The sequence below is a fragment of the Diadema setosum genome, chromosome 11 (assembly GCF_964275005.1).
Source record: "Diadema setosum chromosome 11, eeDiaSeto1, whole genome shotgun sequence".
NCBI classification, from domain to species: domain Eukaryota; kingdom Metazoa; phylum Echinodermata; class Echinoidea; order Diadematoida; family Diadematidae; genus Diadema; species Diadema setosum.
The window spans coordinates 14,445,769-14,461,116 of record NC_092695.1 but is presented as its reverse complement, the minus strand read 5'-3'; the positions used below and the strand labels follow the sequence as shown (position 1 = coordinate 14,461,116).

Here is a 15,348-nt window from a genome sequence, read left to right as displayed (position 1 = left end):
TTTCTGATTTTATTGGCAAAATAGGCATGTCACAAAGTGGGTCCCTATTTTATGGAATTACCCATAGACATGTATATTTAAAAACCTTCTTCTCTAGAACCAGATGAATGTAGTTTCATGTTTGTTTATAGCAAATCCAGGAGTGCTCCCCTTGGTGCCCAAAGAAGGGGGAAGGGAGGAGTCCAAACGGGGGCCTAAGTTGAACATTTTCATCTTCTTCTTGAAAACCACATGATGGTTTTCACCAAACTTGGCAGGTAGCATCCCAAGGGGGATAGGATCTCAATTTGTTCAAATGGGCACCATGCCCCACCCAGGGTCACCCAGGGGGTCCCAAACCCCCAAGAGCGTGTTTCTACTGAGCGATGAAAATTCGAGGTGATGCGAGGCGATGCGAGGTGATTCGCGGTGATGCGTGGCGATGCGCTGTGACACCTCAAATTTTTCCTCAGTAGAAACAGATCGGGTAGTGGCCGATGCGCGGTGATGCGAGGTGTTCCGTCGTCCACCTTTTGAGGTGGTCGATGCGCAGTGATGTGAGGGACGATTTTCAGTAGAAACACACCGGGTAGCGAAATTCGCGGTGTACCAGAAGTCTCGAATTATTGGGAGCTTTTGCCCCGCGCTTTTCAAATCGGTTCATCGCACACTCTGACACTTGTGTACACAGCGACAGTAGTTTCGCAGGCACATCATGCCTTGTACCAACTCCTACTAAATACATGAGGTGGAACATGTGAATTGCGTGCATTCTTTGTCTATTGTTTGTGTGCTCAACAGCCTAGTATTATACTACATTATACTCTGATTTTTACACTGCGTTGATTTTCCCATAATATCGTATCGATTCGAAGTTGTAGATTCCTTAATTTGTTTTTGCTGGAATACTAACGTTAGTATGGCGGAGCCCCGGGAGAGCATTAACTGGACCCTCGACCTGCAACGAATCCTAATAACCAAGTGGCAGGAAATGTTGGTGATCTTTATATAGGGGCATTTTGGACAGAAAGACTAAACGAAATTCAGTGGCCTACCACAAAATGGCAGAGGCAGCGCGACCCGATCTGTGACCTGAAAATACGGATTCACCGCATTTAGCACGTCACCTCCCATCACCGCGTATTTTATTGCTCAGTAGAAACAGCTCCGAGTGGTCGTAAAATACGAGGTGATGCGGGAGACAAAATTCGCGGTGATGCGGACCAGAAGTAAAAGAGTTAAGTTAATACTTTGTGTTAGTACACTACATTGATGACTGTAGTTTCAAGTTTGTTCATGGCAGATCCAGGGGTGTTGCCCTTGGAGCCCGGGGAAGGAAGGTGAGCATGAGATCTCCATGTTTTTAACAGTTATAAAAATCTTGCACATCATCAGAGGCAATCATGCACAGCCTGTCATGTTTGTCCACCCCATCCTCCCGCATTGTGTCACATCCATCCCATTTCGTCACAGTCACAGCGGACGACTATAATTAACTCCCCCGAAACCCACGAAACGTTTTGAATTTTCAACCGTCATCGAGGCAGTGCGAATCGGGCGTTCTCATTTTCACCAAAATTTCACCTTCTCATATCTCCGCTATACATTGACCAAAATCGCTCAAACTTTCAGTATCAATGCAAAATCATGATTTCTATCTACATACGAAAAATCATGAGAAACGATTGAGAACTTTATAAGATATTCAACATTTCATGTTTCGCTGTCTCGGAAAACTACCCTCCAATTATTTCCAGACACATCTGGTCGCACCACTTAATATTCATGAAACTTGACATACATATTCATTAGACATGGGCGGACGTTAGCAGGGTGGTGTTCGCTTTGCCGAAGACCTATTTTTGAAGTTACAAGTGAAAATAAATGAGGTATGTTGTCAGAAATCTCAAATTGTACGGGAGCAGCAAACGAGAATAATGACGTCATATTCTAAGAAAAACTGATTTGCGCTTGCGCAATGAATGGACTTTCCCATGCTGCTTCGATCCAGCAAGCTGATTGGTCGATGCAGTGCAGTGTACTGTCACTGCGCGAGATGCGAGGTGGCTGCATGCTGTGGGTGCCTAGTACACTGCACATGCATGCTACGCTGTGAGAGTGGGCTGGGTGGTGTTGATATTACAGTACATGTAGCAGTGTGCTGCAGGGGACTTCGCCATCTCAAAAACAAGTACTTACGTTATCAGAACTGGCCTACTAAAAAGAAAGTAGCCAAAATGTGAATATACTCCAGATCAGCTATGATACCAGTTGCAAATTCATGACATTGGATTATTCGGACTTTACACAGATTTTACTGCACTAGTAAGTAACATTACAACTACGAATTCCCGGTACGAGTTACGATCAGAGTAAATTTTACTGCAGTGCCGTACGGCACTGAAGCACAGGTGACGTGAGAGCAACAAAGATGTGGGTACGTGGGACTGTACCCTGTCTTCCCGTGTGCGAATGACTATGAAATTTCGTGCTCGGAACGAAGGTAGAAAGTGCACCTCTTTCGATTATTTCCAGACATATCTGGACGCATGACTTTTTGAATGTGATAGTTAAGAGTTCCGTAAAGAAATACATACTTAGTAACATACTTGAAAGTTTTTTGTTGTTCACGAAGTCAAAATGTGAAATTTTAGCAACGATTTTTGACAATTATTTTACGTTTTGAGAGTGAAGTTATGCTCCATTTTGGAATATTTTATCGTCGTTATTTAAAAAATGTAACATAATGGCAGGTTAAAATGAGGTTTTTACTTTCATAACCGTTTGGATTATCAAAAAATATGAATAAATAGTAAAGTTACAGCAGTTTTGCTACGACACTTTACTAGCGGTTTTCGTGCGAAACGTGTTCACTCAAGAGGAAAGCGAGGTCAGGTCAAAATGAAAACAGTGAGTTAATTGCACCCGTCCGCTGCGACTGGTCAGTGGTGGCCTGAAACATGATTGCCGTGACCACTTGGAACATGGTGTAAACCTAGCATGACAATGAAGTGGTCTCGAGATTTAGGCTCAGTGAGATCAGCTGACCAATGTTATGTGTTGTCTAAGCTGCCCCAGCTTTAAAGAAGTGTAGCGATATGTTTCCCAGCAAGATTGCGAAATGGAGGTCTTGTGTGACTTATCTACTGAGTGCAAACAATCCCACTTTGCTTCTCACTCACAGAAGAGCAAAACCCTGGTGAAGTGGCCCATCCCCAGACACATTGGAAAATGGTTTCTGATTCTATCACATGTGAAACAGGCCAAGTAAAGAGCAATAGTCAAATCAAATAGTGAAATCAACCAGATACATTGTGCTTCTTGGAAGGTGGATATGATGAAAACATCACGTTCAAGAAGTACACACACTATCCACTAGCACATCCATCAAATATGTAACGTCATCATGTGGAATGAATTATATTAATTAGTACACTAGTTCAGGCTAATGATCAAATCTCTGATGGGATCACTTGCCCTCTGAAAGACAATTACATCAGATTAAAGCAATCAATCTACCTGCAGTGGTTATTGACCAAAGCTGGCTGTTAATGTGGAGAGCCTAGCTTGTCATTCTGCACATGCAGATGTTTCTTCTTGTAGAAGCAAACTTCCACACTTTGATTCTAGTTTTGATAGGTTGAGTCAGGTCAACAAAATGACACCAATTCAGTAGGTGGTGATTGTGTTACTGTATAATCTTGCCTTTTTTCTCTGTAGGTCATGCCATGCCCATCAGGTCACTCTGCTTCTCGCCAGACTCGCAGCTCTTAGCAACTGCATCCGATGATGGACAAATCAAGATCTATGATGTGTAAGTTCTCCAGCACCAGTGTCATTCACTAAAATACATTTTTCTGCTGCTATTTACGACAAAGTTTCTTTGCACCTCCCTTGCGGTGCTTACCAAGTTATGATTGGTCTTTGTCAACATTCTGATTTTTTTTTTCATTTGATTTGTTTTGGTTACTTATACATTATTCTAAAGAGTGTATGACAAAGTTCTCCAACAAATTGATCAGGTAACAATAATTGATGTCACAACTTTCCCTCTGACAAGTTTTGTTACCTGGTGGCGCCATAGATTACATTAAAGCAGAGCCCTGCCATGACAAGTTATTTTTGCCAAACTTCAGCCTTTCAGGTATGTTGGTAACAACCTCATGGCTCTACTCAGGGTTCACGCTACACAACTAGACCTATTCCAGGCAATCTTTACCAGGGAATTAGCTGTAATTTTAAAAGATAGTTTGAGAAAAATCGGCAAGCCTAGAGACCTACCACATGGAAGGAGGTCATTGCTTGCAGTACAAGCCTTTGTGTTGCATCTACTATTCGGTGTTTCCTTTGGTCATGAGTTTAGCGGTGATGGCCACCAATACAAAACTTGCTATCATGGTGCTCTGGTCCTCCTCACAACAATACCTGGTATTTCCTACTCCAGAAAGAAATGTTTGTCCATAGGGGCCTCATCCAAAAACTAGAATTCCACATGATGCGTACCAACATAGAAGCTACATGGCCTGTGCACATTTCAACCAAGTAACATGAAAGGAGAGCCTCTGAGGCAAATCAGTACCCCATTACAGTGATTTCTGAGCTGAAGGCAAGTTTTGGAAATGTCTGTTTTGTGCTAAACAAACAGAAAAGTAGAATAGAGTCAGTCTAAGGAAGACCCATCAGTGCCCTCCATTATCTCGTTGAATGTGTGATCTCTTCATAATAATGCAGATGAACTCCTGAGGATGTAAGGCACTCACTTTTGAGTTGCTCATTGTGAGGATCAAACTTGTATTTCTGTTTGGCTATGTTTTGGTTACTCAGCACTCAAAAATTCAAACAACTTCACATACCCCCAAGCATCCTGTAATTCTGTGAAGAGAGCTATGACTTAGCCACCATACTCAGAAGTAAATGAACTTCACACAAAAGTACATTTGAATTATTTATTACATCTGGATAATTTCCACCAGTTTTATCACTTCACGATACCATTTACGTAAATAAACATGAGCAGAAGTTAACAGTGTGTTGTGTGGAACGTATAGAAAATAACACTTTGATAACAAACATTCTCCTTATAACCATACTACTTGAGTACTTATACAAGTGTAGGATTGATGGTGAGATGTATCATCGCATTTCACTGCTGATGCATTGTTGCAGTCCAACAGTACATTTTTTTTTTTTTATACCAATCGCCATAGCCACATATCTATATTTAAATTTTAAAGATAATTTGTGATGTTGCTTGTTTCTGGGTAATGCCTGTTACATACAGCCTTGCGGTTGGACAACAAGTTGCCGCAGTTTGTCTAGAATTTCAATTTTGATATTTTACTTTGCATGTTATGGATACACCTCCATGAGTTGATTTTAGATCCAAAATTTGAGGACATAATTATAATAAAATTTTAAGGTGGCATAATTGCTAATAAAAATTCAGTGGTAGTGCACATTACTGTGGACACCAAAAATTAGTCATGAATTTCAATACCCAGCAACACTGCCAAAGCGTGTTTGGTGGACTTTATTGTGTGTTGTTATTGTGTATGAAGTTCCTGAAACCAGCAAAGTTTATTTATGTATAAGGCCATAATTCAACCCCAGGAGGTAACATTTATTACCATGAAACAGGTTGGACACCAAGAGTAACATGCGTTACACTCTTTGGAAACCAGCTTTTTATATTCACTACAAAGTACAAATTAGTATATGTATTTGCAGGGAATCAAATCTGAAAATGATGTGTAGTTACTAGAAATAAGAGGCCAAACGTATCTTCTCCCTACATGCTGTGAGTGCATGGCAAACTTTGGGTGTCCAAAAATTGGCCATATTTGCTGTATTATGTACCACAGCAAAGTAAATCATTGAGATTTTGACCCAATTTTACATTTACTACATTTCATACTATCTCTTCCACATGTACAGAAGATCATTTGAAAAAAAAAAATACAACAGCTGAATGTGAAACAGTGATATATGACATTTTTTGTTGAGCCCACCAGAGGTGAGGGGAGACTAAGGGATCGCCTGCAGCGTCTGTCCGTCCATCTGTCCGTCGTCCGTCCATAACGCTACAAAAACTTGAATAACTCTCTACTGAGGACTTCAATTTCAATCAAACCTGGAGGGAAGAGTGATTGTACAAAGTTACACATTTTACCTAACATGAATGTCATCTCAAGGTCACAGGCAGGGGTCAATGAACTTTGGAGCCCAATGTTAAGTTTTTTACGGCGCATTTCGATCATGGCTCATAACTTTTGATGTATATGTCTGTATGTGACCAAACTTGGATCACAGACAGGTCAACGAACTTTTAGAGCCCAATATTAAGTTTTTACGGTGCGTTTCGATTATGGCTCATAAATTTTGATCCCTATGTCTGTGACCAAACTTGGATGGTAGGTGTCCCTTGAGGAGTTGAAGTTCACCACAAAGGTCACAGACAGAGGTCAACAAACTAAGGGTCCAATGTTAAGTATTTACGGCGCTTTTATGGCTCATAAATTTTGATCCATATATGTCCATTTGTAACCAAACTTGGCTGGTAAATGTCCCTATGGGAGTTGAAGGTCACCACAAGGTCAAAGGCCATAGGCGGGGTCAATGAATTTCCGGGAGTTAAAACATTAATTTCTTCTATGTGAAGGGGCGAGACACATTTTGGCACTTGCCTTGTTTATATTCTGTGCCAAAATCTCTGCAGCTTTATAAAATTACACTTATTGTAGTGATGTCATAGTAATGCATTTATGGTTATGATTATGATGATGATAATGATGGTGCAGAGTTTGGTGATGGAGGAATGTAACAAGTTATCGACATGTATCTCTCAATATCCCTGCTTCCTGTAAACAATGTGTAATTGTGAAATAAGTGGCAGCAACATTGAGGGTAATAATGTTAACAAAATAGTATACAAATAAGAATAATGATTATTGAACTAAATGACACAAAACACTTTTTCTTCTCAAAAAAAAAAAATGTTGTTTAACATCCAGCCAACAAGCCAACTTGGCAGGAACACTGTCTGGCCACAGCTCCTGGGTGACTAGTGTCCACTTCTGTCCAGACAATGTACACTTTGTCTCAAGGTCAGTTTTGTACTCTAGTCCGTAATTTATTCCAATAAGTGGGCATTTTAAAGTTATTGAAATGAGTGATACAAGAAAGACACTTGTGAGTCATACAGTCCATGAGCTAGACATTATGTAAACAAGGCCCACAAGCATGATATCAAGTCAACTAGACCTACGAGCTTGACACTAGGCAATTAAGGCCTAGAAATTTGACACTAGGCAAATAAGTTCAAAGAGCTCGACACCAGGCAAAAAAGGCCCATGAGCTCAGCATCATACTTGTGGGCTTAATTTACAACTGTACATATTGTCAAGCTCATGGACATTTTTTTTTTTGCCCTGTGTCGAGCTCATGGGCCATACTTGCCTAGTGTCAAGTTTGTAGACCTTATTTGCATAGCATGTAGCTTGTGGGCCTGATTTACTTAGTGTCTATCTCATGCAGGGGGTTGTTTTACTTTGTGTCTACCTCATATGGGCTGTAAGACTCATAGTTGTAGGTAGAGTTATACAGTATAAGCCAATTCGGAGTTAGCTCATGGGCACATTGGTCTGAATGACCTTTCTTTTTTCTCGGTCGGTTAGGGGCACTTCATTCGCTTTAGAGCGACATAATGCATAAGCTTTACATAACAATTCATGGAATTCATTGATCCTGTTCAAACAAAGAATGAACTTGCGTAGACCAGATGACCAGAATGATCCATCAATTAACACTTGGGAAAGTATCCATTTCATTATTTTGCTTTGAATGTATTAACAATCTCTTTCTACTGATTATTGCCAAATAAGCAAGTTCACAGTTCCACTTTGCGCATGGGCAGAAAAAGGTCATTTGTACAATCAGGCATGTTTGTCTGTGAATTCACTGAGATAAGCATCCCTGATGTACATTATAAGGAGTAATAAGGGAGGTGCTAGAGAAGGAGAGACAACTACTGCTCTCCTTTGAAGTCATGCGTGGCACCGCCGAGAAGTTATGCGTTCAACTACAGGTGTTACCCGTGTGCTTTGACAAAAGAGAGCATCAATAATCAGGACTAGCACTCTCACATCTAGAAATACTTGCTCCTACTGCAATTCGCTCTCTCTTTCAATGTGATGGCAACAATGAATTTGTGTACCTTGAATTGGAGCAGCGAATTAAAATGCAGTGTAAAACTCACAATTTTAACAGCAAATAGTTTAAAAACACGGTGGAACACGCTTTAGCGGAGTACTTTATTTGAAAGATCAAAATATCCCTTATCAAAAGATAGAAAATTAACATGCGGAAATGTGCGCATTATAGAAAAATATTAGGTTTTTAAGAGGGCCTAATTTTCATTTCATTTCGATTTGCGAATTACGAAGAAACTAGAAATACATGTTTATAATATTGAATTCTTTCCTAAACTATTCTAAATCAATTCGAGTATTTAATTTAAAATTTTGCGGTGAAATAAAGCTTGTAATTCAACGAAATGTGAAATTCATTCTTCGTCTCCGAACTTCGTCTTGCAACTAGAGCGGTGCCGAGCATGACTTCAAAGCATAGTGGAATGCTAGACATCCCATTGTAACGCCTTGAACCCAAACATTGTGTTTGCATGAATTATGAAGAGTTGCCACTCCATCTCTGTAACACCTCCGTGGAGTAATCATGTAACCATTGTAAATGGTGCTTACTAGCACATCCACCTGACAGCAAGCCTGGTATTTAGCAAATGTTGGTAGAAAGACTTTGTTTATGCATTCAACATGAAACTATGAAATGAATGCCTGCTGAAGTGGTAATTGACAGACCATCCTTGTCACCTGCTCTGTGCAAGTTTATTCTTTGTTCGAACGTGAATTCCATAAATTGTGGGAATGCTTGAATATCCATCATGCTGCTTCAGGGTTCATACAGGTCATGGAAAACCTGGAAAGTCATGGAATTTGGCCAAGTCTTTTTCCAGGCCTTGAAAGTCGTGAAAAACTGATATTTCCATCAAAAGGTCATGGAAAGTCATGGAATTGGGAAAATTATAGAAGTTTATCTGTTGTTTATGTGAGATGTGTAATACGTATTCCCTAAAGTTGCTTCGCTTTGATTTGAGATCAAATTTTCAGTCTAATGTGTTTAAAAAAAAAAAAAATGTGTGAAAGTCATGGAAAGGTCATGGAATTCTGGCTAAAAAGGTCATGGAAAGTTATGAAATTTAATTCATGAGAAAGTATGAACCCTGTGCTTTGAAAACGAGTGAAATGCCTAACCAAGGAGGTTTTAAACATGGAGTTCCAACTGGCTGTAATTATTCAAACAGTTATCAGATTTCTATTGATGTACAAAAGAATTCCACAGGTGCACTTGTGCCTTTGATGATCGGTGTTCCAAGCCGCCGTCTTGCTGAGCAATCTGAAGATTCATTTTGAACGTGATCATAATGTTGGCCATATTTTGCTTATTTATTGATCAAATGAAATGAAATTTCACGTAATAATAAAGCATGTAAAACAAAAGTCAATCGGTCCAGAAATTTGCACTAAAGTGTAAATCAGAGCTGTATCATGTGAAAATGTTTAAAACTGTACCATCCTGGAAAGCTGGTTTTATCACTTTTCGGCTTAATTTCCCCAATTAAGAGTAATATGGAATAATCTTCAAGTATAATTCCACAAAAATTCACTTTTCTAGCAAAATGAATGAGTTCTTGACTAACCGCTTTCAGAAAGCAGGGGGAATAAGTGCTACCCCTAACATATGTCAGTATCAAGCTGACGGAATGTGTAATTTTCATGAAAAAATGAATTTTTATTGAATTCCCTTTTTATTTTCTTTATATTGTAGTCCACTCATACGTCATAACCTCTAGTAGTCTCCTTACCCAGCAGTTGCAACACCAAAACTTTAAAAATTCATAACTTTTGCATCGATTGGCCGATTTTCCTCAAACTTTCACTGATGTGTTCTACTAATATTACTGCTTTCACTCAATCCACATTGCTCTTTGGGTTTACTTTCCCTTTAACCAACTGAGAAAAAAGAAAGGTCATTTGTACCAATGTGCCCATGAGCTAAGTGTGAACTGGCTTATACCACTTATGCTGTCAGGTGGATGTGCTGGCAAGCAGCATTTATAAGGATTACATGAATAATCATTACATCACTGATGCTCATCCCAGTGAATTTAAAAACCAACATGCCTGTTGGTATGCATGACCTTTCTTCTGCTCATGCGCAAAGTGGAACTGCGAACTGGTTTATTCGTTTAACTCGTGATTCCCCATTCAAGAATTTAACTGTATCATGACCATGCTAAATAAATAATCAGTGAATGCCATTTGGTACCAGTTTGAAACTAGTGGTAATTAAAACCCTATGGTTTCCAATCAGCCAAAAATCAAAATTTCAGTTTATCGGTACCTCAACTAAAATAAGATTTTTCTCAGTTTTGGTGTCCGCGACTTATAGCTACTTTTGCCGTGATGGGTCACATATATGCATATGCAGCCAAATGCTGCAATGACTTTGGCTGCGTCCCCGTGTGTTTCATGGCGACCATAATTTTTTCAGTTAACAGCCTGAAGAAAGGTTAGAATCTCAATGGAGTTAGTTTATTCTTCATTTTTCTTGAGAGCTAGCCATAGCTCATAGGCACATGTATAGTGATTAGTCTGTCACTGTGTGTGGTACTGGTGCAGTTCGTACACGGCATAGTACGTCTACTTGTGCCAGTGATAAAGCGAATCATTTGTACACTTCAGATTTAACATGTTAAAACGTCAACTCAAGCCCTCTATTGGCTTTCAACACCTCACAGTTTCTTCAAGATTTATATTTACACAAATTCTAAAGGCTTTCTGTGAGAAATTGTGGAAGTAAATCAGGATAATCTGGAAAATTCCTTCCCGTCTATCCAGAATGCCACCCCGATTATCCAGTAGATATAACACACATCAGGAACTTTTTTTCTTCTGTTTTTAAGTTGTTTAAGCGGAGTAAGTACCCAATTATGAAGCGGTACTCGATTAAGTGGAGAGTACTGTAATCAAATGTTATTATCCGTTATACTGGAAATTCAAGTTATACAGAGATATAATGTACAACGTACATGATTTAAAATCGTTGGTCACTTAATATTCTTGACCCTCTTTTCCCCAGCTCTTCAGATAAGACAGTGAAGGTATGGGACAGCACCACAAGACAGTGTGTAGCAACATTTTATGATCATTACGATCAGGTGAGGCAACCTCTTGATGTGAAAAAGTTTCTGACAGAATTCATATGGTGTTTCATGTTTTCTCTACAGTGTGGTTAAAAAAAGGGTTACTCTCAGAAAATTGTTGTTTACTTTAAAAGCCAGCCATTAATACATGTTTTGAAAGAATCTTTTATTCTTCATCATTCAGTTTTATTTTTGTATGATATGTAACGTGTCCATGCTTGGATGAACAGGAGGCTTTGTATGAGAACGCAAAAATGGACTTGCACAAAAAGTATTCGAGTAAGGCAATGAATGTATCAAATGAGATGGAATGCATAATTTCATGCTTTTTCAGAAGCAAAGTTGCACACGCACACACACACTCATATCACATATCACATTAAGATGCACAGTGACTGAGTCCTTTGGGGGAAACAATTCATCGTGATGTTAATGCACTTGACTTTCAACATGGCATTATGATTAAATGTGAATTTAATTTTTATGTTCAATGTGAAATTTGGGGTTTTCCAGAAAGTTTCATGATGTAATGATGACTTGGTTGAAAAAAGGTAACCATTATTTTGCATGTAGTCTTGCACCATTTCAAAACAAAATAGAGAGAGGATAATAAGTGGTGCTTCTTTTTTTCCATAAAGAGTTGCAGCATTCAACAGGTTATAGATGTGAGCTTGTGCTCCAAGGCCTTGCCTGACTTAGCAGACATCACATAGGCACTGAATAGGACTATTATTTACCAAAAAAAAAAAAAGAAGGTAGCTTTCAATTGGCCTTTGTCCTTACGTGTATAAACTTGAATGGGCAAGCATGGTGCATGCTCAGCTCGCCTTCAATGCTGATCTTTCTTGGTGAAAGAAAGTGCACAGTATCAATGCAATGTGACCCAGGTCTTCAGACAATTTCGGCAATGTTTAACAAACATCAGATGTCCTGATAGGCTATTGTAAATTGCATATGAAAACTTTTAGAAGTACTGCAGAAAGGGAACAAACTGTAACTTCAACAAAGGACATCCAGGCTGTCGAAGATCAGCTAGGTTTGTGTGTGTGTTTGTATCTGACCGAGTGTGAATGTGTTTGGCATGGTTAATTTTGTTAGAGATATCATTTGCATGTGCTAATAAGGAATGAATAGGCATCACCATACTTTTGCACAAGTCGAATTCTGCACTCTCTCAAATGTCTCCTGTTCATCCAAAGAACTAGAACACAGTACACTGAAGACGAGGACATCCAAAGGATGTTTGGGATGTCTATGGGTCTGCAAAGAATGAGTGAATAGTTACCCAAATCCCAACTGCTTTTTCAAACACCACATAAGTATTACTATACTTTCATGCAAGTTTGCCCTCTATTACACAATCAATGTCTCCTGTTCATCCAAGCATGAACACATAACCCCCCCCCCCCAAAAAAAAAAAAAAAAAAAAAAAAGGATATCTAATGATTCTGGATAAAACACTCTTTAGAAACATATATGGTGGCCTTTTGTTTCTGGTTGGTTTTTACATGAATGTCAATTTTAAAAGTGTAAATGTTATTATACCTCAGTCACGAAGATGTTGTGTTTTCAGGTTATCCACCCTTCCGTCTTTCTGTCCGCAATTGATTTTGTGGATAGCATAACTTTAGAACCATTTGGGGTATCTGAATGAAACATGGCATAATCCAATATATTTATGAGTGGATGAAGCTGTGCCTATAAAATTTTGGGGGCACATGCTCAAGGTCAAAGGTCAGGGTCAAATTCTCCAAATTTCATTAGTTCCCTCATATCTCTTCAATACCTGAAGGCATTTTCATGAAACTTAGTGTATACATGTATTACCAAATAAAGATTCTTAGTGGAAAAGTTTTAGGCTATTTGGGTTAAAAGTCAAGTGAAAATGCTACAAAATAGCTTTTTTCCATATCTTGGAAATGGCTGAAGATTTCTTCATGAAAACTGAATTCATATGTACTGCCTGACAATGATCTCTGTTGAATTTTGGGGTCCAAGGTCAAGGGGTCAAAGGGCAGGTTGAAATGCTATAATTCCATTTAATGCTGAAATTACACTATCTTTTCCATACCTTTGAATTTACTCAATGCACTGACTTAGATCTACTAGGTATTTATAATGTACATGCAGTACTGCACAATGATTGTATAGGAAAAGATTTGGTCCATGGGTCAAAGTTCAAGTGAGAATGTTTAAATGTCATTCATTTCCCCCACATTTTGAGAATAGCTCAAAGGATTGTGAAAATTGGATGTTACAAGTTTTTACTGGTTGTGATTATTTGAAGAAAGTTTGGATCATGGGGTCAAAGGGCAAGGGTCAAAGGTCCATTGAAAATAATGTTATGTTTACACCATGTTCCTGGTGGCCACAGAAATTCCGTTTCAGGGCAGCATGGACAAAATCTGATGGATGTGAGGCAACCTGGGGGACAGGATTGGCAAACTTAACAGGCTGTGATTGTTGTGGATGCCATATTAATTTAATTAATTTTTTTTTCAAAAAATTTGCCATGGCCTTCATGGTGCTGATGAGAAACCTAGTAGGGTATAGTGAAAGGGGTTGTATGCAAGAAATGTGACAGCACGTAATAGGCCGTAACGAAACTTTTGAAGCAGTTCTTAATTGGACGCAACAGGAAATATGTGACCCTGCATCACAAAACCAACAAAAAGTCGCCAGACATGGAATTTCATTTAAGGGCAAATTCTTAAAGAGCGGACTCTAGCTTTAAAGGACAAGTTCACCTTCATAAACATAAGGATTAAGAGAATGCAGCAATATTAGTAGAACACATCAGTGAACCTTGGACAATCAATGTAAAAGTTATGAATATTTAAAATTTTTGTGTCGGAACCGCTGGATGAGGAGACTACTACAGCTTGTGATGTCGTATGCATACAACAGTATAAAGAAAATTCAACATATTTTCACTTTGTTTCACATAATAAAAGAGCACTTGACTTGCCTCTTTCTAAAGGCAGGGGGAATAATATTTTCCATAACATATGTCGGTAACGAGTCAAGGGAATGTGTACTTTTTTCAAAAGATGAAATTTTGTAAAAATTTCTTTATATTTTCCTTATATTGTTGTACGCATGTGACATCATACACTGCAGTAGTCTTCTCATCCAGCGGTTACTGCACAAAACTTCAAAAAATTCATAATTTTTGACCGGATTGTCTGATTTTCCTCAAACTTTCAATGATGTGTTCTACTAATATTGCTGAATTCTCTCAATCCTTATGTTTATGAAGGTGAACTTGTCCTTTAAAATGATGTATAACTCAATTCAAATGGACTCCCCTAACCTACCTAAATACTAGGAAGAAAGCACACACTCTGGAAAATTGTGAATTGAGAAAAGAGGCTCTGAAGTACAGGGTCTATTCAAGTGCTAAATCTTTACCAAGCTGTGCTAGCTGTGAAATAAAAGGGAAAAACACAAGATGTAAACCACAAACGGGAAAAACACAGGATGTAAACCACTGGAGCAACAACAATGAAGGGATTATCAGATTAAACTGAAATTAAGCATGTTCTATTAACACATTCTGTCCATAATTAATGCTAACTTTCAAGCAGTAGAGTTATCCTTTCAAAAGTTATTAGACTTGAAAGTGAAGAGTGTGTAAAGCATTTCAAGAAATGAAAAGGGGACTCTAAGACATACCCGATCTTTCTATTCTCCCCCATAATAGGGTTGTAGAAAAACTGCTGACAACACACTTTCTCATCAATGTTATGATCCCAAATGAAAGAATAATGTAGAAGAAGGATAGCTCTTTCAGAAAATATGCAAAACTCAATATTGACTCGGTTGACCCATTTCACCTTTTTTGAGTCCTCGCATAAAATCAAGGGGTGCGACTTTTTGTTCGTTTTGTGATGCACGGTCACATATGGTGTAGTCTAGTCTGACCAGACGCTGTGAGGATGGCATTTGATAGTGACATGATCACCGAAGCAAAGACTGGAATGAACAAGGCAAGATCACCGAAGCGAAGACTGGAATGAACAGGGCTAGAATCTGAGAGGAAATAAAAATGAGGATATCCCACCTACCCACAGTGCACTACATATCAGGCA

The 15,348-nt window shown here is 38.8% G+C and overlaps 1 protein-coding gene across 1 annotated transcript in view; it reads left to right on the top strand.

The window, feature by feature from the left end:
* LOC140235255 (uncharacterized) overlaps window positions 1–15,348 on the top strand; it is a 100,669-nt gene that overhangs the window by 81,932 nt on the left and 3,389 nt on the right. Inside the window, exons 7-9 of the mRNA XM_072315288.1 lie at window positions 3,700–3,793; window positions 6,990–7,082; window positions 11,194–11,272. Coding sequence (XP_072171389.1) covers window positions 3,700–3,793; window positions 6,990–7,082; window positions 11,194–11,272 — 266 coding nt within the window. The remainder of the gene's footprint in view (window positions 1–3,699; window positions 3,794–6,989; window positions 7,083–11,193; window positions 11,273–15,348) is intronic.